The following is a 26402-nucleotide window of genomic DNA, read 5'->3' as shown; positions in this document are numbered from 1 at the left end:
GTGGATGAAAGTCCTATTCAGTGATGAATCGCAAATCTGCATTGGGCAAGGTGATGATGCTGGAACTTTTGTTTGGTGACCAAGACAACTATTAGTTGTATACTCCATAAATCTGACTTTTATGGAAGAATGGCAAAAAAGCCATTTTTGAAAGCAAGCCATAAGTCCCATATGCAGTTTGCAATAAGCCATGTAGGGGACACAGCTAGCATGTGGAAGAAGGTTCTCTGGTCAGATGAGACCAAAGTAGAACTTTTTGTGCTAAATGCAAAGCGCTATGTGTGGCAGATAACTAACACTGCACATCACCCTGAAAACGCCATCCCCACAATCATGCATAGTGGTGGCAGCATCATGCTGTGGGGATGCTTTTTTTTTTTTTTTCAGAGTTGATGGGAAGATGGATTCAGGAAAACTTGTTAGAGGCTGCAAAACATTTGACACTGGGGCGTAGGTTCACCTTATAGCAGGACAACGACCCTAAACTGTAAGAGCTACAATGAAATGGTTATGATGAAATCATGTTCATGTGTGAATGGCCCAGTCACAGTCCAGACCTAAATCCCATTGAGAATCTGTGGAAGACTTGAAAATTGCTGTTTACACACGCTCACCATACAATCTCACTGAGCTAGAGCTAGTTTGCAAAGAAGAATTGGCAAACATTTCAGCCTGTAGATGTGAAAAGCTGGTAGAGACAGACCCCAAAAGACTTGTAGCAGTAATTGCAGCGAAAGGTGGTCCTACAAAGTACTGACTTAGGATGGCTGAATACAAAAGCATGTCACAATTTTCAGATTTATATTTTTAAAATAATTAGAAAATCAAAAATTTAAATTAGAAATTTAAAAAAAAAATTCTTGCACAAATACTGTACTTTGTTGGTATATCAAATGAAATACCAATAAAATACATTTAAATTTGTAGATGTGGAAAAGTTCACCGGGTATGAATTCTTTTTCAAAGCACTGTAAATTTATAACTTTTTTTTTTTTTTTAATGTCTTGATAAATGGAACGTAGCTGCCTGCAGATCTGTCGCATATCAAATTGCAATGCTTTCTTCCACGGATTCACTTTCAAAGCTGCATTGAGTTTTTCCACTTGCAAAACCCTGTGTGAACATCTTTGTCAGCATTGTCTTCTTTGACTTTCCTAGGAAGTACCGAACCATGGCTTCCGTGTTGGAATGAAGCTTGAAGCCGTAGATCTCATGGAACCCCGGTTAGTGTGTGTGGCCACAGTCACACGCATTATACACAGACTGCTAAGGATCCATTTTGATGGCTGGGAAGAAGAGTATGATCAGTGGGTAGACTGTGAATCCCCAGACCTCTATCCTGTTGGCTGGTGTCAATTAACAGGCTACCAACTACAACCTCCAGCGCCACAATGTAAGTTGAATTTTGCTGAGCTGTAGTTATCATGTTGGTATCCCTTCATTAGGCACAATGTTATAGTTCAGCTTTCAAGTATTTTGGTTTTCAGCTAGTAAATTTTAACCCCTTAAGGGCGGTCACGAACACTTCAGCGGATCCCACTGATTCTGAGATTGTTTTTTCGTGACATATTGCACTTCATGATAGTGGTAAAATTTCTTAGATAAGTCTTGCGTTTAAGTGTGAAAAATAAATAAATAAATTTGGCGAAAATTTAGCAATTTCCAAATTTTGAATTTTCATGCGCTTAAATCAGAGAGTTATGTCACACAAAATAGTTAATAAATAACATTTCCCACATGTCTACTTTACATCAGCACAATTTTGGAACTAAATTTTTTTTTCTGTTCGGAAGTTCTAAGAGTTAAAAGTTGACCAGCGATTTCTCATTTTTCCAACAATTTACAAAACCATTTTTTTAGGGACAACATCACATTTGAAGTGACTTTGAGGGGCCTATATGACAGAAAATACCCAAAAGTGACACCATTCTAAAAACTGCACCCTTCAAGGTGCTCAAAACCACATTCAAAAAGTTTATTAACCCTTCACTTGCTTCACAGGAACTGAAGCAACAAGGAAGGAAAAATGAACATTTAACTTTTTTTTTTTTTTTTTCACAAAATGTTTACTTCAGATTCAAATTTTTTATTTTCACAAGGGTGACCAGAGAAAATGGACCACAAAACTTGTTGTGCAATTTCTCCTGAGTTAGCCGATGCCCCATATGTGGGGGAAAACCACTGTTTTGGCGCACGGCAGAGCTCGGAAGGGAAGGAGCGCCTTTTGACTTTTTGAATGTAAAATTTGCTTGAATTAGCGGACGCCATGTTGCGTTTGAAGAGCCCCTGATGTGCCTAAACAGTGGAACCCCCCCCCCTCCCCCACAAGTGACACCATTTTGAAAACTAAACCCTTTAGGGAACTTGTCTAGATGTGTGGGTGAGCACCTTGAACTGCCAAGTGCTTCACAGAAGTTTATAACGTAAAGCCGTGAAATTAAGAAATCTAATTTCTTTCCACAAAAATTTTACTTTTAGCCCCAATTTTTTTATTTCCACAAGGGTAACAGGAGAAAATGGACCCCAAAATTTCTCTGGAGTACGGACATACCCTATATGTAGGGGAAAACTATTGTTCGTGCGCACGGTAGGGCTTGGAAAAGGAGTGATGTTTGGAACAGTCTTTGATGGAATGGTCTGCGGGTGTCATGTCGCGTTTGGAGAGAGCCCCTGATGTGCCTAAACAGTGGAAAACTCCCGCCAAGTGACCCCATTTTAGAAACTACACCCCTCTAGGATTTTATCCAGGGGTATAGTGAGCATTTTGACGACCTAATGTTATCAAATTCTGTGTCGTACCTGTGGGTTTATACTGAAAATTTTTCATTTTTTTCATAAAAATGTAGTTTTAGCCCCAAATTTATCATTTTTGCAATGGATAATAGCATAGCAAATTATGGGGTCCATTTTCTTCTATTTCTCCCAAACGCGATGATGCCCCATATGTCATCAGAAATTACTGTTAGGGTACATGTCAGGACTGAGAAAGAAGGAGCACTACTTGGCTTTTAGAGCATAGATTTTGGTAGAATAGTTTGTGAGCAACATTTGCGGAGCCCCTAAGGTGCCAGAACAGCAGAAAAACCTGAAAAGTGACCCTATTGTAGAAATTACACATCTCAATGAATTCATCTACTGCTGCAGTGACTATTATGTAACATCCACGCCAGACTTTATTCTGCAGAATTCCAAATATGCCACTTTAGTGGCCATGCATTGTGCCACCATACATTTCTTCTGGTGACACACGCCGCGTAAATTAAGTGCTCCCTGTAGTCCCAGTGACAGATGACGGACCTGAGAGGGGGCTGGGATAAATTATTGGTTTTATAAGTAACATTTTGGGGTACATAATTTTTGATTGCTTCCAGAATAAGACTGGATCGCCAGTCTACGCTGAGCACATACGATGGGGTTTCCGTGTAAATCCCGCAATCGCACAATAAAAATGTTTTTTTTTTTTATAAAAATAGTTCTTTTCGTTGCCATATTCTGAGAGCTGTAGCATTTATTTTTTGGTTAACAGAGCTGTATGATGGCTTATTTTTTGCGGGACGAGTTGCAGATTTTTTTTGGTACCATTTTGGAGCACATAGTAATTACTCTGTCACCTCATTGGGGGACACAGGACCATGGGTGTTATGCTGCTGTCCACTAGGAGGCGACACTATGCATAATCTGAAAAAGATTAACCGTGGCTCCTCCTCTGCAGTATACACCCCTGGACGGCATCAGCCTTCTCCAGTTTTTGCTTAGTGTCGCAAGGAGGCACACCTAAAATTTTTACTCCGTTTTTTTCCGACGGGATTACAGATGAAGAAAAGTGGGTCTCCTGCGAGACTCCCGGCATGGCTCCTTCCTCTGTCCCCTATTATGGGGTGCACAGTTGAGGTCGAGATGTCTATTCACCATGTCGCTCCTTCCCCAGCCCCTCGGGTGCTGGTTCGAAGTCGAGACCCCCCTCCTTCCCCAATTCCTTTTTGGTTTCTGGGTTGAGGTCGAGGCGAGGATATAGCCCCCTGATGGTGACAACAGCACCCTCCCTAATCCCCCTCTGGGGGTATTCGGTTGAGACGCCTCAGGTAGGGCCTGTACAGGCAGCAATCTGCAGCTCCCAGTAGCTAGCATACTGCACTGAATCCAGGGACTCCAGCCCTGCTGCGGACTCCTGTCGGGGCCGGGGGGGAGTGCAGGCACGCATGGCACAATACAGACACAGGCCTTCCTGGCCCTGTCTCTGCAGCAGCACCAGCGCTATGATGCCTCAGGGGGACCCTTCAAGGGCCCCCCCTTCCGCTGATATCCCCACCGCTATCCGGCCTTTAAACCCGGGGGGGTCCGGTTCAGATTCGCCCCCCCCCCGGACTTCCGCGCCGGCCTGGAGCTCCTTTGGGCATCAGGTTTCTAATTTAGACCGTGGCTCCGGCCTAGCCAAAGCCGCGCCACGTCCTCTCCGCCCCCCGGCCCGCCCCCTGGATGACGAATGACACTCCACAGTGTCATAGAAGGGGCGGATCCAGACTGAAAGGGTGCGATTTCACAGTAAACTGCCGCCCTTTTCAGCTCTTGGACCCCCTTCTTCCTCAAGTTTACTCCGGCGGCCATTATCTGCTGCAGGAAAAGATTAACCCTGCAGCTACCGGTCGGCAGATACAGACCAGGCCTGCCAGTCTCCGGGGAGGCACAGGACTGTGGATGTTCGGCGTAGGACCTACAGGCACACTGGTGGGTTAAGATCACAGCTGGAGTTTTCTCCCTCGGCTGTGAATCCTATAAGCTCCTCTGCATAGCTAGGGCCCTCTGCATAGCCACCCCTGTGTACTATGCCAGGCACAAGGTCCAAGAGAACTAGGCAGGACTGCTATTATGTACTCTGTACAGCCTGCAGTAATACTCTCCCCAGTGGCAGCACGTACCCGCACTGCCAGGACTGCATCCAGACTGCTGTGCCAGAACCCCAAGAAGCCCCTGCCAATACTTCGGTGTCTAATGCCACGCCGGAATGGGTCACTCGGATGTCTCAATCTATGACGCAGTCTATAGATAACCTCACATCCACATTGCTTCAGGCTCTGCAGAGTCATGCCTCGGCTATGAACACTACCCAGCAAAGGGAGAATTCCACTCAGGGACATGATGGCACGGGCACATCCACGTCTAGGTCAGGACGCAAGCGGACCCACAGGTCACGTTCATCTGCGTCATCCCATACCACACTTTCATCCCCTTCTAGGGAGAGACACCGTAGTCCCAGCTCATCTAGACCGTCCCCTGCCAGGGACAGACAATGCAGATCCCCACAGCCATCCCTGACCAGAGAAGGCCTCCGCTCCGGTTCACCCAGCAGGAGACGCCTTAGCGATACACAGGATTCGGAAGACATCTGTGATTCCGACTCAGACAAGGAAACCGAAGGGTCCCTAATCCCAATCCCTGCTAGCAATACAGTGCTAGTTGATGATCTAATCTCATCCATCCATCGGGTGCTGGACATCTCTGATCCGCCCCCGGAGGCACAAGGACACAAGATTTCCTTTGAAGGAATTCTGAAACCGCCTAAGGTCGTCTTTGACCACCCAGAGTTTAAGGCGATCCTTAAAAAGCAGTTCTCACAGCCTGAGAAGAAGTTTACCAATCGCAAATATCTGGAGGCGCGGTACCCCTTCCCACAGGAGGTCCCCAAACAATGGACAGATCCACCTGAAGTGGATCCCCCAGTCTCTAGGCTAGCAGCACAGTCACTCCTTTTCACTGCCAGATAGCTCAACCCTCAGGGACACAGCAGACCGGCAGGTAGAACGCATGGCTCGTTCAATTTTCGAGGCCGCAGGGGCCTCCCTGGCTCCCGCATTCGCCTCAGTTTGGGCTGCAAGGCCATCTTGGCTTGGGCCCAAAATTTACAAGCTAGCCTACAAGTATCTGCTCCTGAGCTGTCGGACCAAGCGGCCCAAATAGCAGTTGTAGCAGATTAAATGTTTCATGCAGCTCTGGATTCTGCTAGGGGTGCAGCGGGGATAGCATCAAATGCCATCACGATTCGGCGTATCCTCTGGCTGTGGGAATGGAAAGCAGATGCAGCCTCAAAGAAGTCCCTCACGCACCTCCCGTACCTCAGTGGTCGACTTTTCGGTGAACAGTTGGACACAATGATATCCAGCGCCACCGGGGGTAAGAGTACCTCTCTCCCCCAACTGAAGCCCAAACACACTTACAAGAAGCGTAACCAAACTCTATTCCGATCCTTTCGGAACTCTTCCGGCTGCTCCGTCTCGCGACCAGCACAAAATAGCAACCGCGCCCCACGCAGGGACAACTCGCGGTCGACGCAAAAGTCGGACAAGACCTGGCAGTCAAGAGCACGCCAGTCAAAGTTCAAAGGAGGAAAATCTCAGACTTCCTCCTCATCATGACTCAGACTCCGGAAGACACCCCACCTGTAGGCGGCCGTCTTTCGCCCTTTCATCAAGTCTGGCTGCCTATTACAGAAGACAGGTGGGTCAGGGAACTAGTGTCTCCAAAACCGCCAGCCAAGGCTCGTGCCTTCCACCAAGCAGTCTCCTCTCTTCTTCAAGCAGGAGTCATAGTACCTGTCCCCGCGGCCGAGCGCTTCCAAGGGTTCTACTCAAATTTATTCGTAGTCCCCAAGAAAGGAGGTGGCGTACGGCCCATACTGGACCTAAAACAGCTCAACAAATATGTATGGGTACGTAACTTCCGCATGGAGTCCCTTCGGTCCATCATTGCGTCCATGGAGAAGGGAGAATTTCTCACCTCCATAGACATACAAGACGCATACCTGCATATACCAGTTGCTCCCGCCCATCAAAGATTTCTCAGGTTCGCAATCAACCAGGACCACTACCAGTTCGTGGCTCTCCCGTTCGGTCTCGCCACAGCTCCCAGAGTGTTTACCAAAATCATGGCTGCCACCATGGACGTCCTGCACTCCAGAAGCATAGTAGTCGTTCCATACCTGGACGATCTCCTTATCAAGGCTCCCACCTTCAAGGACTGCGAGCTCAGCGTCTCAATCACAATCGACATTCTGAGTCTCCTGGGCTGGTTAGTCAACCTACAAAAGTAATCACCAACCCCGAGTCAGTCTCTGATTTTCCTGGGAATGTTATTCAACACCTTCAGGGGTCAAGTACTCCTTCCCAAGGACAAGGCACTGCCTCTCCGTTTAGGAGTTCGCACCCTCCTAAGCAAACCCCCTCGATCTCTCCGGTTTGCCATGAGAGTCCTTGGCAGGATGGTGGCGGCAATAGAAGCGGTCCCATTTGCCCAGGTTCACCTCAGGCCTCTCCAACTAGCCATCCTCAAGTCATGGGACAGGAACCCTTTTTCTCTCGACAGGGAGTTCCAGTTGATGTCGTCAACCAGGAGGTCCCTGCACTGGTGGCTCAAGCCAACCTCCCTAACAAAGGGGAAATCCTTCTCACGGGTCAATGGAAGGTTCTGACCACCGACGCGAGCCTGACTGGTTGGGGTGCGGTACATCTACACCACAGAGCACAGGGCAAATCAACCATACAAGAGGCCTACCGCCTCAAAAATTATCCTCTGCCAGCAGGTATTACGGCACACTCTATGCGTGCGGTAGGGGCCTCCTATGCCATTCGGCTCCAGGCCTCGGCACAACAAGTGTGTAGGGCAGCCACCTGGACTAGCTTACACACGTTTACCAAACACTACAGGGTTCATACTCGGTCCTCAGCAGACGCGAGCCTGGGTAGACGTATTCTGCAGGCGGCAGTTCCCCAATTATAGAGGCCGGTCTACACAATATTCGTCCATTGCTTCCCACCCAGGGACTGCTTTGGGACGTCCCATGGTCCTGTGTCCCCCAATGAGTCGACAGAGTAAAGGAGACTTTTGTGTACTCACCGTAAAATCTCTCTTAGCCTCTAATTGGGGGACACAGCTGCCACCCTGTTGCCCGTTCCGGGCCGTTATGTTGAGTTCTCATATTGTTTTTTCTTGAGATCGTACATAGTTGCCTTCTTATAGGCATGATATGTTATCCATGTTGCGTTCCTCCTATTGCTTTTGCACAAAACTGGGGAAGGCTGATGCCGTCCAGGGGTGTATACTGCAGAGGAGGAGCCACGGTTAATCTTTTTCAGATTATGCATAGTGTCGCCTCCTAGTGGACAGCAGCATAACACCCATGGTCCTGTGTCCCCCAATTAGAGGCTAAGAGAAAGAGATCTCCTTTTTTGATTGCTTTTTATTCAGATTTTTCAGACACAGAATGAACAAATGCCAGCAATTCAGTTATTTTTATTTTTTGCGCTGTTCGGCAAAAATGATCAGACCAATTTGTCCGCCAGGTCAGTATGATTACAGCGATACCAGATTGTGTGTGTGTGTGTATATTTTTTTTTTTATGCTTTGCTATTTTTACAGACTAAAGACAGTATTTTACAAAAAAGAATTTGATTTTGCATAGTCACGTTCTGAGAGCTGTAACTTTTTTAAATTTTTTGCAGATATATTATGGCTTGTTTTTGGCGAGATGGTTTGGCGTTTTTATTTATAACTTTTTTTTATATAGTACACTGTATGGTAAAGTGAATAGTGTCATTCAAAACTACAATACATCCCACAAAAAAATAGCTCTCATACAGCTATTTCAATGGAAAAATTAAACTTGTGATTCTCGGAAGAAGGGTAAAAACGAAAATTGCCCACAGTTCGAAAGAGTTAAAGAAGGTGGTCCAAAGGCCAAAGTAATTTTCATTCTAAATCCCGATCTTTTATCAGGGCTGTGGAGTTGGTAAGCCAACCACTGACTTGGACTTCTCAATTTCCCTGACTCTGACTCCACAGCCCTGCCTTACTACAGTGCAGCACAGATTCATCTCCACTAAAAGCCGAGACCCTTAGATCAGGAATAGAACAGACATTTATAGGACATTTCATAATTTTCCAAAATTCTTATGAAATCATTTACACCACATCCTGCATTGTACTAATGAGCCCAATTTATTATCATTTTCGGAGTCGGTCCATTTTATACCGACAGATTCCACTAAAATGAACTCTGACTCCATGACTTCGACTAGCTCCACAGCCCTGCTATTTAATGCCATAATCTAAAGTGTTTTCTAATATACACTGCTTAAAAAGATAAAGGGAACATTTAAACAGAATATAACTCCAAGTAAATCAAACTTCTGTGAAATCAAACTGTCCACTTAGGAAACAACACTGATTGACAATCAATTTCACATGTTGTTGTGCAAATGGAATAGACAAAAGATGGAAATTATTAGCAATTATCAAGACACCCTCAGTAAAGGAGTGGTTCTGCAGGTGGGGACCATAGACCACATCTCAGTACCAATGCTTTCTGGCTGATGTTTTGGTCACTTTTGAATGTTGGTTGTGCTTTCACACTCGTGGTAGCATGAGACAGACTCTACAACCCACAGAAGTTGCTCAGGTAGTGCAGCTCATCCAGGATGGCACATCAATGCGAGCTGTGGCAAGAAGGTTTACTGTGTCTGTCAGCGTAGTGTCCAGAGGCTGGAGGCGTTACCAGGAGACAGTACACCAGGAGATGTGGAGGGGGCCGTAGGTGGGCAACAACCCAGCAGCAGGACCGCTACCTCAGACTTTGTGCAAGGAGAAACAGGAGAAGCACTGCCAGAGCCCTGCAAAATGACCTCCAGCAGGCCACAAATGTGCATGTGTCTGCACAAACGGTTAGAAACCGACTCCATGAGGGTGGTATGAGGGCCCGACGTCCACAGATGGGGGTTGTGCTCACAGCCCAACACCGTGCAGGACGCTTGGCATTTGCCACAGAACACCAGGATTGGCAAAGTTGCCACTGGCGCCCTGTGCTCTTCCCAGATGAAAACAGGTTCACACTAAGCACATGTAACAGATGTGACAGAGTCTGGAGACGTCATGGAGAGCGATCTGCTGCCTGCAACATCCTTCAGCATGACCGGTTTGGCAGTGGGTCAGTACTGGTGTGGGGTGGCATTTCTTTGGAGGGCCGCACAGCTATCCATGTGCTTGCCAGAGGTAGCCTGACTGCCATTAGGTACCAAGATGAGATCCTCAGACCCCTTGTGAGACCATATGCTGGTGCGGTTGTCCCTGGGTTCCTCCTAATGCAGGACAATGCCAGACCTCATGTGGCTGGAGTGTGTCAGCAGTTCCTGCAAGATGAAGGCATTGAAGCTATGGACTGGCCCGCCCGTTCCCCAGACCTGTATCCGATTGAGCACATCTGGGACATCATGTCTCACTCCATCCACCAACGTCACGTTGCACCACAGACTGTCCAGGAGTTGGCGGATGCTTTAGTCCAGGTCTGGGAGGAGGTCCCACAGGAGACCATCCGCAACCTCATCAGGAGCATGCCCAGGCGTTGTAGGGAGGTCATACAGGCACGTGGAGGCCACACACAATACTGAGCCTCATTTTGACTTGTTTTAAGGACATTACATCAAAGTTGGATCAGCCTGTGGTGTGTTTTTCCACTTTCATTTTGGGAGTGACTCCAAATCCAGGCCTCCATTGGTTAATAAATTTGATTTCCATTGATGATTTTTGTGTGATTTTGTTGTCAGCACATTCAACTTTGTACAGAACAAAGTGTTCAATGAGAATATTTCATTCATTCAGATCTAGGATGTGTTATTTGAGTGTTCCCTTTATTTTTTTGAGCAGTGTACTTGGATTGAAAATCCCCCATCCTTCCCTAACTCCCTAACTGCTATTCTATCTTTTCCCCTACTTCCTGTTTGACGCTTTGTTTGAGAGTCCCATTTTATGCTGCGATTCTAAAGCAAAGCATTATCAAAGGGCAGATGCTGCGGTCACTGCCCCCCTGAAACAAATAGTAATCAGTGACTCGTTTCAGGGGCTGGGCTAGTCCCTGCACGCTGTGCGATGTGCACAATGACAGCCCACTCTCTGTTGCCGCCTCAGATCAACTGTATTAAGGCAGCAAGCAGAATCAGAATACCCGGCGTGCAAAGACCAGTGATGTCACCTGCAGAGGGTGTCAGAGGCTGCGGATGTGAAAAAAAAAAAACAGTTAGTGTAGTTAGGGAAGGATAAGGAATTTTGTATGCAAGTATATTAGAAAATAGTTTATATTATGGCACTAAATAGCTAGGGATTTAGAATGAAAATTGCTTTGCCTTCAGACCACCGTTTTAAGCATGGTCAGCAGTTTAATTGTAAGTGCGGCTGCAGGGAGAAAATCATGTTCTGTTTTCCTAGCAGCCACTCGCTTCCAGTCATCGTGGTGGTGAACAGTCAGCACTCTAGTGAACCCTGACTATTCCTAGTGCTGCCCCAATCACTAGAACCGAGCGGCTGCCAGGAAAGCAGAACATGATTTTCTCTCTACAGCCGCACTTACAATTAGACAGCGGAACACATTTAGTTTACCTGCAGATCAGCACTATGTCTGCAGGTAAATACAGTTGTTTGTATTTTTTTTTTTTTTTTACATGTTCCCCATGAACATATTTCTCAATTGTCATTCCTGCATTTAGTATAAAGACCCACTGTAGTGTGAAGTGGCTACTTTGTCATACGCATTCACATGGCATTCTCCTGAGTGTTCATGCGGCACAGCAGAACAGAGAAAATGCAGTTCGGCTAGGTTCAGATGGTTGTATTAAAACTCAGGCCAGAAACTGCACCCTGATGAGCCCATCTGTTGAGCACACTGACAAAGTACAGCTATCTGTATGAGTCCTTACTGAGCCAAGGATGTGTGCATATGAATAATGGGAGATGTGTATTTTGCATGCAGCATGCAAAATCGTATGCTCATTCTAAAGTTCGGATAATTATGGATGCTGCAGTAACCATCCCGTGTAGCATTATTTTTACGGTTTACTCCCATATAAAATGTATTATATAAGGAAAGAGAGGCTCTTTGTTTTGCATCTGATTGGCAGGGGTCCTGATGGTCCTGCAGAATATGCCTCTTTGCTGTATGAAACCACTATCGAAGGGGTGGTCCTGTCTTTGGGTACAAGTCTGCAGTCATTCCTGGTGACTGCTGACTTGTGAATCCTCACATCGCGCACACTGTGTGGTGCTAGGATTTTCTGGTGCCAGGAGCAGGCAGCCAAGTGATCACAATTATGCAATTTGAATACTTCTGGCCACATTCCAACTAGACGTGTCCAGCCTCAATCAATACATTTGCATTGAGTAAGGCCGCACACGTTTAGTCGGCACATGACCGCATTTATGCAGATCATATACTTGCTGTCATGGGCCTGCTGCTCCCGGCACCTCAGAATCCTCGCAGTGTGCGCCATGTGAGAATGTAGTCACATAGTGATAACAGACTTGTAGCCTAAGGCCAGACTACCCCTTTAATGCATAAATTTACAGCAGAGGCATTAAATTGGTTGTCCACTACTTGGACAATCCCCTTCTTCATCCAAATGTTTGGCCTCGATAAAAGAACAAGCCTATACTCCCGTAGTGGCGCTGTTCCCGCGGAGTCAGCACTCGCTCTCCCAGGGCTCCTGTGCTCTTGTTGTGACACCGGTGCCCAATCTGCTCTGGCGTCACGGTCCCCGACTTTGGTGTAATCAAACATTAAGCGGAAGTCCGGGCTGTGCTCTCGTTTGCTCATGTTCGATTCGACAGGAGGCGGGGATAGTGACGCCAGTGCTGACTGGGCACCGGTGTCACAGCAAGAGCAGGGGAGCCCCGGGAGAGCGAGTGCTGACACCGCGGGAACAGCGCCAGCACGGGAGGGGAGTATAAGCTTTTTGGTGGTCGTACTTTGGGAATGCTGTATTTCTGTATGTACCGCCATATAGGTAATGCTGTCATCACTGAATATGATTGCCACATAGCTCCTAAGCTTATAGAAAGCTTGAATTTCCATGATTTTTCTGCTACTGTTTGGGGCTCACTACGTTCTTGCATATGAATTGATCAGCTCTATAAATTTATATTCCAAAATCTTCCTTCAGCTGCTCCTAAAGACAGAAATGTATATTGTTTTCATCTACATAATGTGGTGTTTCTGACACCAGAGGGCGGAATTTTAAAATCTGTAGGTGAACACATGCAAGAAATGGGCTGATATGATTGTATAACTTGATTACTAAAGCAATAGTCTTCCTGTGCTTTATAGCAACGAAAGACAACCAGACGACTGTCTCCAAACAGAAGAAGAAGTCCAAGTCTCAACCGTACAAAGGACCTAAAAAGAGTAAGTCAGATTTTTGCATTTTATAAATATCGCATCTGAATCAAAACTTGTGCATTAGTTAACATTAAAACAGATCTGTTAGGGGTTAATGCTCAAGTATTGTTTTGTATAAATTTGAATACAGGAGGCGCTGTCAATCACTTTTCCTGGTTGGCAAGCTGGATTTACAAGCTTTCTTGTGACTTCACGTCAAGTGAATTTAAGAGCTCTATTTATTAAAGAATAACTCTCCCTTTTTTTTTATTAAAATAATTGATTAGTCTTTGATAGTTATGAATGTGTGTGATAAACTATATTGGCTTACATGTATTAGACTAAGCTGAAAGTGCTGGCTTATCTGCCTAGCTCATGCTGTTTCAGTAGCTGATTTGAGCTCTAGCTAAAGCAGAGCGCTCCTGTTTTTTCTGAGACATTTCGGGCTGCGACTTATCGCCTAACCTGCAGTCCGAACTAAAGTTTGCTTTATCCTTATCCTTCTCCTACAATCAATCTTCTGTTGGTAGACCTCATACACATTAGGCTATGTGCCCACGTAGCGTTTTTGCGGCGTATTTACGGCCGCGAAAACGCTTGTAAAACAGTCTGCCATGCAAAGCAATGTGAATTCGGATGTGCTGTGCACATGATGCGCTAATTTGCGCGCCGAATTCGCATTGGTTTGCAAAACGCAGCATGACCATTTCTACCGCGATTACGCTGCAGCGTAATCGCGGTGCGTGTGGTACCTGGGATGAAGAGGAGACTAGAACTCCTCTTCATCCCGGCTACCACGCGGTGAAAAAAAGAAATAAAAAAGTTAAAAATAAACAAAACCTGTATTTTTCTGTCACCCATGACTGCACAACGAGAGAGGGGATCCGCCCTTCAAGGACAGGAAACCTTCAAGATAAAAAAGGGCGGCGCCTCTCCCCGCTTCAGTGGTTTCCTGTCCTTGATGGGGGACCTTTCTTCTCATCGGGCGCAAGAATGACCGTTGTCTTACCTGGGCCGGGGCCGGTCTGGTTTGGCAGGGCACAGTCTCTGCTGCGGCCGGTCCCGTGAATCCTGGAAGCGCTGCGGGGAGCGCCAACATGTGGTCTCCCCGCGTGTGGGCGGTGGTCTTGCGGCACCTCCACAGCATGATGGCCGGCAACCCCGCGTCCTGGATGTGACATCACGGGGCGCGACGGGAGATGACGAAACCGGAAGTCGCGCGCCGGGGCCTCCTGACCCCCGTGGGGGGCGGTACCGGAAGCTGCGGGGATGCCGGCGGTGATCTCCCTAGCACAATGGAGGTACTTAAGGGTAGATCACCGGCCAGGCAGCGGCGCCGTGAAGTAATGGCCTCACAGCAGCCCTCCCCACTGCATCAGCTGCAAGAGCTGCAGTCCATGCTGCAGCAGCCCGGGGAGATGGCGCAGCCACAGCAGCCTTTGCACCAGAAGCGTACCAAGGAGCAGCGTCCAGCGCAGAGTAGGAGCAGTGGATGTTCTGGGACGCGCAATGCCAAGGATTCCAGATCCAGCCGGCATAGCTCCAGCAGGGTTGATGATTCCGCGGTCTCCAGAGGAGAAGTATCTGATACCGTCCTGCCTCCCGTTCCGGTACCCTGTCTTTGTTTACTGGGTGGTGAGTGAGCTACGTGAAAGTCGACGTATTAATGTAGACTTTTTCTGTTTTGTCTCCCTCTCCCTCTCCCTCTCCCTCTCCCTCTCCCTCTCCCTCTCCCTCTCCCTCTCCCTCTCCCTCGGTAATGGGCAGGATGTCCCTAAGAAGTGTAAAGAGAAGTCCAAGCATAGAGTATGTGCCCTGTGTGAACGGGGCCTAACGAATGATTGGCCCAAAAGATTATGCCAGTCCTGTATTGAAGAGACCATTGCGGAGGAAGCCCCAACTTTTTCTTCAAATTTAAAGACTCTGGTTAGGTCTGAGGTAGAGAGATCGTTAAAATCCCTTTCCCAACCATCCCAGGCCCATAGAGCAAAAACTCCACCCCGACTTTCAGGCTCTGAGTCCGACGAGGGAATGTTGGATGACTCCACTGACTCTTCCTCCTCGGATAGCGAAGCAGGGCCAGGTCATGGTTTTCCCCTGGAAAATGTGGATGGCTTGGTAAAAGCAGTCAGGTCCACAATGGGGTTGGTTGACCAGAAAACAAAGAAGTCACTGCAGGATATTATGTTTGGCACCTTGGATCGCAAGAAACAACGAGTTTTTCCTGTTAATGATAAAGTGCAGGGTCTTATCAGGAAAGAGTGGGATAGGCCGGATAAAAAGGGCCCCCTTCCATCCTCCTTCAAAAGGAAATATCCGTTTAGTGAGGAGGATACCGCTTCCTGGAGTAAGGCCCCGAAGCTGGATGTGGCAGTATCCAAAGCTTCTAAGAGATCTTCCCTCCCTTTTGAGGACTCAGGGATGCTGAGAGACCCGCTGGACCGGAAGGTAGATACCTTCCTTAAGGGTACTTGGGAATCGTCGGCGGGGGCATTGAAGCCAGCCATAGCGGCAACTTGTACAGCGAGGTCCCTTATGGTATGGTTGGACAGGTTAGAGGACCAGATTAAAAGCAATGAGTCACAGGACTCCATTCTGGCCTCTCTGCCGGTATTGAAGGGAGCAGCGGCCTTCTTATCAGACTCCTCGGCAGATTCCGCCAGACTAGCGGCAAGATCTGCGGCCCTGTCTAACGCCTGCCGTAGAGCGGTCTGGCTGAAGTGTTGCCCAGGGGACATACAGGCAAAAGGGAAACTATGCTCTCTTCCATGTGAGGGGGATTTTCTGTTTGGTACCTCTCTGGGCTCAGTTCTAGAGAAAGCGGGGGACCGTAAGAAAGGGTTCCCTAAGCCTTCCATCCCATCCTTCAAGCAGTCCTTTCAGAGGAAGAAATTTGGCCGCAGGAGGGTGTCCGGGGAACAATCTAGATGGGAGGATCGTTCCAGAAAAGGGAAAGTATTTTTGTTCGGCGGGCCCTCCCAGGATAGTCGCAAGCCGCCGAAGTGACACTCTATCCCAGGTGAGGGGGAGGCTCTCTCTCTTCCTTCCAGCCTGGGAAAAGATCTCTTCCAGCAGGTGGATCCTCAATTTAGTGAAATCAGGGCTAAAGCTAGAGTTTCGGAGGAATCCACCAGACAAGTTTATTCTGACTGCCCCAAGATCCTCTCTACAAGAACAACGGGCACTAGAGGAAGAAATATCAGTTCTCCTACAAAAGAATGTCCTGCTAGAGGTGTCTCCACAAGAAGAGAGAGGGGGGTTTTATTCCCCCTTATTCCTTATAAAAAAGCCGGACAACTCATACAGAGTCATCCTCAATCTGAGAAGGCTAAATGCGTTCCTGAACATTCCGTCCTTCAAGATGGAGACAATAAAATCAGCTATAACCCTTCTATTTCGTGGCTGCTACATGGCAGTATTGGACCTAAAGGACGCATACTATCATGTGCCGATCCATCGCAATTTTCATAAATACCTCAGGGTAGCCGTAAATATGCAGGGAATTATCAAGCACTTCCAATACAGAGCGCTTTCCTTCGGACTGGCAGTGGCGCCCCGCATATTCACAAAACTGATAGCGGAGGTTACAGCCCATCTCAGGGAGGAAGACAGACTGGTCATTCCGTATCTGGACGACTTCCTGATAGTGGGCAGAACATACGTTCACTGTCTGGGCCAGGTTGATCAGGTATGCACCATCTTAGACTTAGGATGGTGTTTACATCTACAAAAATCCAAATTGATCCCTCTCACTACTCAGATCTTTTTCCCCTCCCCCATGACAGCACACCTTGAGAGAGAGGATCCGCCCCACCAAGGACAGGAAACCGTCTGAAATAAAAGGGCGGCACCTCTCCCTCGCTTCAGTTGGTTTCCTGTCCTTGATGGGGAACCTGTCTGGAAGAAAGAAGACTTACCTGGGGCTGTCCCGGTGTGGAAGAGCGGGCACTGGCCTGTGCACCGGGTTCAGTATCCCAGAAGCGCCGTCCGCAGCTTCCCCTGGGGTCTCTGCGCCGAGCGGGGCGCACGCGGTGAGGCAGGCTCTGTCGTCCCAGAGACCGCGGCGCCGTCCTCCCCCTGCAGTGTGGAACGCTTCCGGGTGTGACGCGCCTGACGTCACGGCGCAGGGCACGCTGGGAGCGGCGCACTGGGTGACGTCAGGAGGCGGCGCCGATCCAAGATGGCGGCGCCCATCGGAGCATCCCAGGCCGTTTTTTTTCAACGGAGCTCTGGCCTGAGGAAGGGGGAGGGCCCACAGACCGGAGGAGGCTGGATGGCCCTATATTTAAGGGGGGGGGGGGGAGCTATCCTGGAAGCGTGGTGCGCTTCTGAGACATGGCTGATCCAGATAGCCAGGAGCAGCAGCTTACCCCCCCACCTCAGCAACAGAAAAAGCAGAGGGATGCATCGTATACAGACAGCCGCTCGAGTAATCGTAGTGGCAGCCGCAGGAGTAAGGCTTCGAGTGCCTCGGGACCATCCAGAATGGAATCATCGGTTCCGCAACAGCCTCCAAATCCGATACCCGTTTGTGACCTCCGGGGGTGAGTGAGCTTCGTGAATGTCACTGGTTAGTAACGGGAAGTCTCTTATGTGCTTCCTTTTTTTTTAGGAGCCTAAGAAGAGTAGTGCCAAGCAAAAGCATAGAATATGTGCCCTTTGCCAAGCTCTCAGTAGAGTGGCAGAAACCACTTTGCCAGGGCTATGTGACCAAAAACCATAGCTGAGAATTCCCGGGATTTTGCTGCAAATTTAAAGTCCATAGTACATGCAGAAGTTCAGGGGTCCCTGAAAGGGTTCCTTAGAGGGAAGAAAAGACCCCGTAGAGAGGTTTCCTCCGTCTCTGATTCCTCCCAGTCCGAGGAGCAGTGGGATTCATCGTCCTCTTCCTCATCGGGGGGCGGTAGACCCTGCTTCCCCATTGAGAATACAGACAGACTGGTTAGGGCAGTAAGATCAACCATGGGTCTGGAGGAAGAGAGAGCATCTAAATCCCGGGAGGACATCATGTTTGCGGGCTTGGGAGAGAAGAAGAGACGCTCATTTCCGGTTAACAGTAAAATTCAGGGCCTCATTGACCGGGAGTGGAGGAGACCTGAGAGATCAGGGGCTTTACCCTCCTTCTCCAAAAGAAGGTATCCCTTCGAAGAGAAGGATGCGGAACCTTGGGATAAGATCCCCAAGGTGGACGGGACTGTGGCAAGGTCATCGAAAAGATCTTCCCTGCCCTTGGAGGACTATGGCGTCCTAAAGGATGCACTGGATAAAAGAGCTGACTCCTTCCTACGCCACACGTGGGAGGCGGCGGCGGCAGGCGGCCTAAAACCAGCGGTGGCTAGCACCTGTGTGGCGAGGTCCTTGATAGTGTGGCTCCAACAGCTGGAAGACCAGCTTAAAGATAAAAAGGTCTCCAGACAGGCAATACTTGCAGAGCTACCTCTAATACAAACAGCATCGGCCTTCCTGGCCGACTCTTCAGCTGACTCGGTCAGACTGTCAGCTAGGGCAGCGGGACTATCCAACGCAGCCAGGCGGGCCTTGTGGCTCAAAGGTTGCCCAGGCGACCTACCTTCGAAACAGAAACTGTGCTCCCTCCCGTGTGACGGTAGACTCCTGTTTGGCCAAAAGTTAGAAGACCTGTTAGAAAAAGCAGGCGATAAAAGCAAAGGGTTCCCGGGATTTTTGGGGGAACCAAGAAGATTTAGTTTTCGGAGGAGAAAATTTAACCGGGGTCGTCCTCCGGGAGACAAAAAGAGATGGGAAGCCAAGTCCAAAAAAGAATCTGGCTACGTGTTTGGAGGACCATCCTCGAGTTCGAAGAGATCCTCCCAATGACGCCAGGCTGGAAGTGGGTGGAAGGCTTTCCCACTTTTTTCCAGCTTGGGACGCGATAAAAACAAACCCCTGGATTCTGAAAATTATCAGTGGGGGCCTGAAGATCCGGTTCAGCCAGACCCCCTGGCGGACCTTTGTGGTTACCCCCCTACGAAAGGTCCAGGAAGAACAATTAGCCCTGGAAACAGAAGTGTTAGTTAGTAGGAAAGCAGGTCCTTCTCGAAGTACCAGCAACACAGAGAGGGAGGGGGTTCTATTCCCCACTATTCATGATAAAAAAAACAAACAGGTCCTTAAGGACCATCATCAACCTCAGGAGTCTGAACCAAGTAGTAGAAAACCAGACTTTCAAGATGGAGTCAGTAAGCTCGGCAGTGAAGCTCTTACATCACAACTGCTTTATGGCTGTAATAGACTTGAAGGACGCATATTATCACGTCCCAATCCATCCGGAGTATCAGAAGTATCTGAGAGTAGCCCTGTTTATTTAGGGGAAGCTGAGGCATTTTCAGTTTGCTGCCCTACCCTTTGGCCTCTCCATTGCCCCGAGAATATTTACGAAATTAATAGCAGAAGTGACAGCCTTCCTACGGATCAAGAATGTAGTCATCGTGCCATATTTAGACGACTTCTTGATAATAGGGAAAACAGAAGCCCACTGCTCCAGTCAGCTCCTAGTGGTCACGGAAGTGTTGCATCAGCTGGGGTGGTTTAGTAAATTTCCAAAAATCAAGACTAACCCCCTCCAGGACTCAGACCTTTCTGGGTCTAATCCTAGACTCTCGTCGCCAAACCTGCTTCCTCCCAGAGGACAAAATCTGCAGGTTGATTGCATTAGTCTCGAAGGCCATTCAAGCTCCGGAGATGTCTCTGAGAGAGGCAATGTCCCTCCTGGGTTCTATGACTGCCTGTCTCCCAGCAGTAATGTGGGCCCAGGGGCATATGAGGCGGCTTCAGTGGGAGGTCCTGTCAGCACAGAGGTCCTGCAACGGGCATTTAGAAGGCAGGCTCTCTCTCTCTCCCCAGAAGTAGTAGATTCCCTTTCGTGGTGGACAGTCAGGGGAAATCTGACCGCAGGCGTTCAATGGTCCAGACCAGTAGATCGGGTAATTACGACCGACGCAAGCAGTTCCGGATGGGGGGGTCATCTGGCAGAACTCTCAATACAGGGTCACTAGGCTTACCACGAGAGGGGAGCATCCTCAAACTTAAAGGAGCTTTGGGCAGTAGAAAGATCCCTCAGGGGCTTCCTCCCTCACATCCAAAATCACCATGTCCAGGTCAGGTCCGACAACCGGACAGCAGTAGCCTATGTGAATCACCAGGGAGGAACAAGGTCACGCCCTCTGATGGTGGTGGCAGACAGGATCCTTGGTCTAGCAGAGCGAAACCTCCTATCCCTCAGCGCCCTTCACATAAAGGGGGTAGAAAACGTGAAAGCAGATTTTCTAAGCTGCCATACCCTAAGACAGGGGGAGTGGGGGTTGAACCCGGAGGTCTTCCATCAGATTGTCCAGTTATGGGGGCAGCCAGACATAGACCTGTTCGCCACAAGGGCAAACAGAAAGGTGCTGAGATTTTGCTCCCTAAATCCGGCAGAAAATCCCCATGCCGTAGATGCCCTCCAGATTCCTTGGGGGTTCAGGAAGGCCTATGCCTTTCCGCCATTAGTGATGATTCCAGTAGTGGTGAGGAAGATCCGGGAGGAAGGCGCCAGGGTGATTTTGATAGCCCCTTTTTGGCCCAAGAGGCCTTGGTTCTCTCTGCTTCGACTGTCTGTGTCAGATCCCTGGATTCTACCAGAGAGGCCGGACCTTCTCATGCAGGGACCAGTATTCCATGCCCAGGCCAGGGGGTTCCATCTTTCGGCATGGAATTTGAGAGGTCACTATTGAGTAGCAAGGGGTTTTCACCAGGCTTAGTAGAAAACCAATTAGAACCAAGATTTATAGCGGAGTTTGGGGTAAATTCCTAGAGTTTATAGATATCCCGCTATCGAGCAAACCTCCGATAAGGGGGATCCTGGAATTTCTGCAAAAGGGGCGGGACCTGAGTCTAGCTACAGGGACCCTTAAGGTTCAAGTTTCAGCTTTGGGAGCACTCTACAATTGTAATCTGGCTGGGAATAGGTGTATCTCGAGGTTTATCAAGTCCTGTGCCAGAGCAGGACCGGTTAGGTCCATGGGTGTTCCTCTTTGGGACCTGAATTTAGTCTTGAACGCTCTTACTAGTGAACCATTCGAACCCCTACACAAGGTTTCTCCAAAAATTCTCACCCTTAAGACCATCCTCCTAGTGGCCTTAACGTCAGCCCGTAGGGTGGGTGATCTGCAGGCCCTCTTGGTTAATCCTCCTTACACACAAATCTTTGAGGATAGGGTCACCTTGCGGCCAGATCCAGCGTACCTTCCCAAGGTGGTATCTAGATTTCACCGTAGTCAGGAGATTGTGCTACCCTCGTTCTGCAGCAATCCCAAGAACCCAGGGGAAGTCAGGTTCCATAGCCTAGATTTTAGGAGGTCCCTGCTACAGTACATTCACATGACTAGTCCGTGGAGGAAAGACTGTTCTCTGTTCCTGGCCTTTCAAGGGTGTAGGAAAGGTCACGGGGTGTCCAAGGGGACCATCTCTAGGTGGCTCAGGGAGGCCATTTGCTTAGCCTATACGTCCACAGGGGTTCCAGCCCCGGACAATGTGAGGGCTCATTCCACCAGAGCCGTTGCAACCTCCTGGGCAGAGAGAGCAGTCGTCTCGATCGAGCAGATATGTAGGGCTGCTACTTGGTCTACACCATCCACCTTCTTTAAGCACTATCGGTTGGATCTGTCCTCTTCTGATCTCACCTTTGGGAGAAGGGTACTTCAGGCGGTGGTCCCTCCCTAGGGTGCTCATAAATTCTCCAAAATTCTCTCAAGGTGTGCTGTCATGGGGGAGGGGAAAACACCAAGGTTACTTACCGGTAGCCGGTTTTTCCTGAGCCCATGACAGCACCCGTAGTTTCCCCCCCTTATTTTTTCTATGTTTCTCACACCCTGGTGTGCACTGTTTGGGGTGGTGTGTATATGTATATTGTGGTGTTGGTTATGTGCCTAACCTGTTTAGGGAGGTCCTCTCAATGCTCTGTAAACAACTGAAGCGAGGGAGAGGTGCCGCCCTTTTATTTCAGACGGTTTCCTGTCCTTGGTGGGGCGGATCCTCTCGCTCAGGAAAAACCGGCTACCGGTAAGTAACCTTGGTGTTTTGGGCCTTACGCTGGATTCGATTCGGCAAGAATGCCGCCTCCCCGACCAAAAGAGGGAGAAAATAAAGAATCTAGTTTCAGCAAGAATAGCGGACCCAGCCATGACTCTCAGGGGGGCAATGTCTCTGTTGGGATCCCTCACCTCCTGCATCCCCGCAGTACCCTGGGCCCAATATCATTCAAGAGAGTTCCAATGGGATGCACTAAGAAACGAAGTGATCCTGAGGGGACATCTAGAAAGCAGGCTAATTCGCCCCCAGAACGTGATTCAGTCTCTGTATTGGTGGTTGGAGACAAGAACGTTCCAGACAGGCGTTTCTTGGGTTCCCCAATTCACCAGGGTGATTACTACAGACGCCAGCCCCAGGGGATGGGGGGCGCACTTGGACAACCACCCGATACAGGGGACTTGGTCACAGGAGGAGAGTCTGGAGTCCTCCAATTTGTGGGAGTTACGGGCGGTATAGAAAGCACCGATCAGCTTCTTGCCCCTACTAGGAGGTCATCACGTGAAGATTCTGTCCGACAACCAGGTTGCGGTGGCTTATGTGAACCACCAGGGGGGAACCTGTTCAAGGTCACTAATGCAAGTTGCGGGGAGAATATTTTCGCTGGTGGAGGGAAAAGTTCTCTCGTTAAGGGCCCTTCATATCAGAGGAGAGGACAACATGAAGGCAGACTTTCTAAGTCGCAGGCCATTATTGCAGGGAGAATGGGCTTTAAATTTCTCAATCTTCCGCCAGCTAGTGGCCATGTGGGGGTCTCCAGAGGTCGACCTGTTTGCAACCAGTCAGAACAGCAAGGCAAAGAAGTTCTGCTCACTGAATCCCTTAGAGAACCCGCTAGTAGTAGACGCCTTCCAGTGCAGGTGGGATTTCAGTCTGGCCTATGCCTTTCTCCCAACGTGCCTAATTCCAGCGGTGTTGAGGAAAATTCAGGAGGATCAGGCTCGAATGGTCCTCATAGCCCCCTTCTGGCCCAAGAGGCCGTGGTTTTTTTGGCTTAGAAACATGTCCATCACGAACCCCTGGATTCTTCCAGAGATTCCCGACCTTCTTGTTCAAGGGCCTATATTCCATCCTCAGCTGAAAGGATTGCACTTAGCGGCCTGGAACTTGAGAGGTCGTTGCTAGAAGGTCAGGGTTTCTCATCAAATCTAGTCACTACTCTTCTAAAGAGTAGGAAGCCAATCACTACCAAGATTTACAGTAGAGTCTGGAAGAAGTTTTTGTTGTCATCTCAGGGAGTTTCCCTGGGGGTGGGGGGGGTCCCATTACAGCCATTTTAGAATTTCTTCAAAGTGGGCTACAAAAGGGTCTAGCAGTGAGCACCTTAAAGGTCCAAATCTCTGCCTTGGGAGCCTTATACAGTTATAATCTGGCCGGTAACAAGTGGATTTCCAGGATTTCCCTAAAAACAGTACTTCTGGTGGCCTTAACATCAGCACAGAGGGTTAGTGAGTTACAGGCTTTGTCGGCAGATCCACCTCTTAACCTAGTGCTAGACTATAGGGTAGTTTTGAGACCAGACCCTGCTTTCCTACCTAAAGTGGTTTCTAGGTTTCATATGTCTCAGGAGATAGCCCTACCATCCTTCTGTCCTGAACCCAAAAATAGCAAGGAGGAAAGGTTTCATACCTTGGATGTCAGGAGATGCCTTATACATTATTTAGCATCCACAAGCTCATGGAGGAAGGATAGGTCTCTCTTTATCTTCTTCCAGGGCTCCCGAAAGAGATTGAGGGTCTCAAAAGGCACTCTGTCAAGGTGGATCCGGGAAGCCATTGCGAAGGCCTACACGGGGTCAGGCAGAGATCCCCCTGACAATTTGAAAGCCCACTCTACTCGGGGCATGGCTGCTTCCTGGGCAGAAAGGGCGGACGTGCCCATTGAGCAAATATGTAAGGCGGCCACATGGTCATCTCCGTCCACTTTCTATAACCACTATAGACTTGACCTTTCTGCCTCCTCTGATCTCACGTTTGGGAGAAGGGTTCTGCAGGCTGTGGTCCCTCCCTCACATACTTAGTTCTCTGTAATTCTCTTGTTGTGCCGTCATGGGTGACAGGAAAACACGTATATTACTTACCGGTAATGTGTTTTTTCTGAACGCATGACGGCACCTTTATATTACATAGGCCCACGTCAATTTTTTTAAAATAATTTCTTGAATTTCATGAAATAATTTAAAAAAAAATACGTGGGGCTTCGCCCTATTTTTGTGTCCAGCCGGGTACAACTAGGCAGCTGGGGGCTGGAATCTGCAGCGCAGGGAGGCCCAAGCTTTCTGTGCCCCCCCCCCCCAGCTGCAAATTGCAGTCCGCAGCCACCCCGGAAAATGGCGCGTTCATAGAAGCGCCATCTTCTGGCGCTGTACCTAACTCATCCAGGGCCCTGGTACGGTGGCTCACTGGGTAATAAAGGGGTTAAGGCCAGCTTGGCATTATCAGCTGGCCCTAAGCCCGAAATTCATGGGGTCACGCCAATATTAGACATGACCGCCATGAACACCCAGAATAAAGTCCTTTAATTGAAATAAACACACAATTCTTTATTGTTCTAAATTAAACCATACTTACCGTCACGCCCATTCCAGCTGAAGCCAACGATCTCCTGCAATAAAAGTAAAATAATAAAGCAACATCATCCTTACCTTTCCATGGTTCCCACGACAGCTTCAGCTCTGCTACATTCACATGACAGGCTGGATCGCAGCAGAACGCTGCCATCCAGCTTGCCATGCCGCAGACACTGAGAAGCGTAGGCATGCTTGCGCTCCTCAGTGTCTGGCTGTGATGGCATCCAGATGAGCCGGGTTCATGTCCAATGAACTCAGCTCACCTCATGCACGTCACTGACAGCGTGGGAAAATTCTCCTGCACTCGGCGCTTCATCAGGAGAATTCTCCCACGCTGTCAGTGACGTGCACGAGGTGAGCTCATGTCCAATGAACTCCGCATTGGACATGCAGCTGGATGTGTGATGCTCTATCTTTCTGTTCTAAATTGTCGGGTACCGCTGCTGAATTGCCGGCCGGCTTTTTTAAAGAGACGGTGCATGAAAACACTATTATTTTTTTAAATAAATCCTTTACACTAAATGACAAGTACAGTAAGCTGAGCGCTGCCATCCAGCTTGTCATCCTTCAGAGACACTGCAGAGCGCAGGCATTATGGGAACTTCCGATTCCGGTATTCGATATTCTAAAAGTATCGGAACTCAGTATCTGAACTCCGATACCGCGAATATCGGTCGATACCCGATATTTCAGTATCGGAATGCTCAACACTACTGGTAAGTTATATATGTGTATTCACCTCTCCGGCGGCCCCCGGTCTCCTCCAGTCTGCTCACGGCCGCGTCTTCTCTCTTCAGCGTCCCGCAGTGTATTGTCAGGACCTGCAGTGACGTCATTTAGTCAGCTGATGGTCACGCGACCGCTGACGTCGGCGGTCAGGTGATGGTCGCGTGACCATCAGCTGACTGAGGTCACCGCAGGTCCTGACAGTACACTGCGGGACGCTTAAGAGAAGACGCTGCCGGGAGCAGACCGGTGGCCGCCAGAGAGGTGAATATACAGGTTTTTGTTTTTTGTTTTTTTTTAACGTTTTTAATTCTTTTTTTTTTTTTTACTATAGATGCTGCATTTAAAGCATCTAAGTTGTTCACACCTTATAAATCCAAGCCGGTTGCATGGATTTATATTGTGTGATCAACTTGTCAAGCACTTTTTCAAGTGATGCTCAAAATCGCTTGGAAAAGTGCTTGAAAAAATGCATGTAAAAATGCCGAAAAAACGCTTCTCTCTGGCAGAAAAAACGCATGTAAATCTGCATGTAAATCTGCATGCGTTTTTTTTCTGCCAGAGAGAGGCAAAAACGCTCTGCATCAAATCTGCTACGTGGGCACATAGCCTTAGACTGTCGACCAAACCCATCAATATCATTGGGTTTGTATGACATTAGTCTAATTGTATGTATCCTTAACATGAGTTAGGCAGACAAGCCAACGCTTTCAAAATGGTCTTAGAGATAGAAGGAGGCAGAATAAGATAATAAAGTATATTAGAAAGAAGCATCACTTTGTAAAGGCTGATCAACGAGTAAATAAAAGTTTAGTTACTTGAATTCCCCATGAA

At 48.5% G+C, this 26402-nt stretch overlaps 1 protein-coding gene across 1 annotated transcript in view; it reads left to right on the top strand.

Moving 5' to 3' along the window:
* The window catches only part of MBTD1 (mbt domain containing 1), an 81088-nt gene that overhangs the window by 26001 nt on the left and 28685 nt on the right, over positions 1–26402 (top strand). Inside the window, exons 14-15 of the mRNA XM_073684176.1 lie at positions 1159–1393; positions 13139–13216. Coding sequence (XP_073540277.1) covers positions 1159–1393; positions 13139–13216 — 313 coding nt within the window. The remainder of the gene's footprint in view (positions 1–1158; positions 1394–13138; positions 13217–26402) is intronic.

This window comes from Phyllobates terribilis, unplaced genomic scaffold, assembly GCF_046119375.1.
Source record: "Phyllobates terribilis strain yellow unplaced genomic scaffold, ASM4611937v1 Scaffold_5__5_contigs__length_657084704, whole genome shotgun sequence".
NCBI lineage: Eukaryota > Metazoa > Chordata > Amphibia > Anura > Dendrobatidae > Phyllobates > Phyllobates terribilis.
The sequence above is the reverse complement of the archived record's forward strand: the minus strand, read 5'-3'. Positions and strand labels throughout refer to the sequence as shown.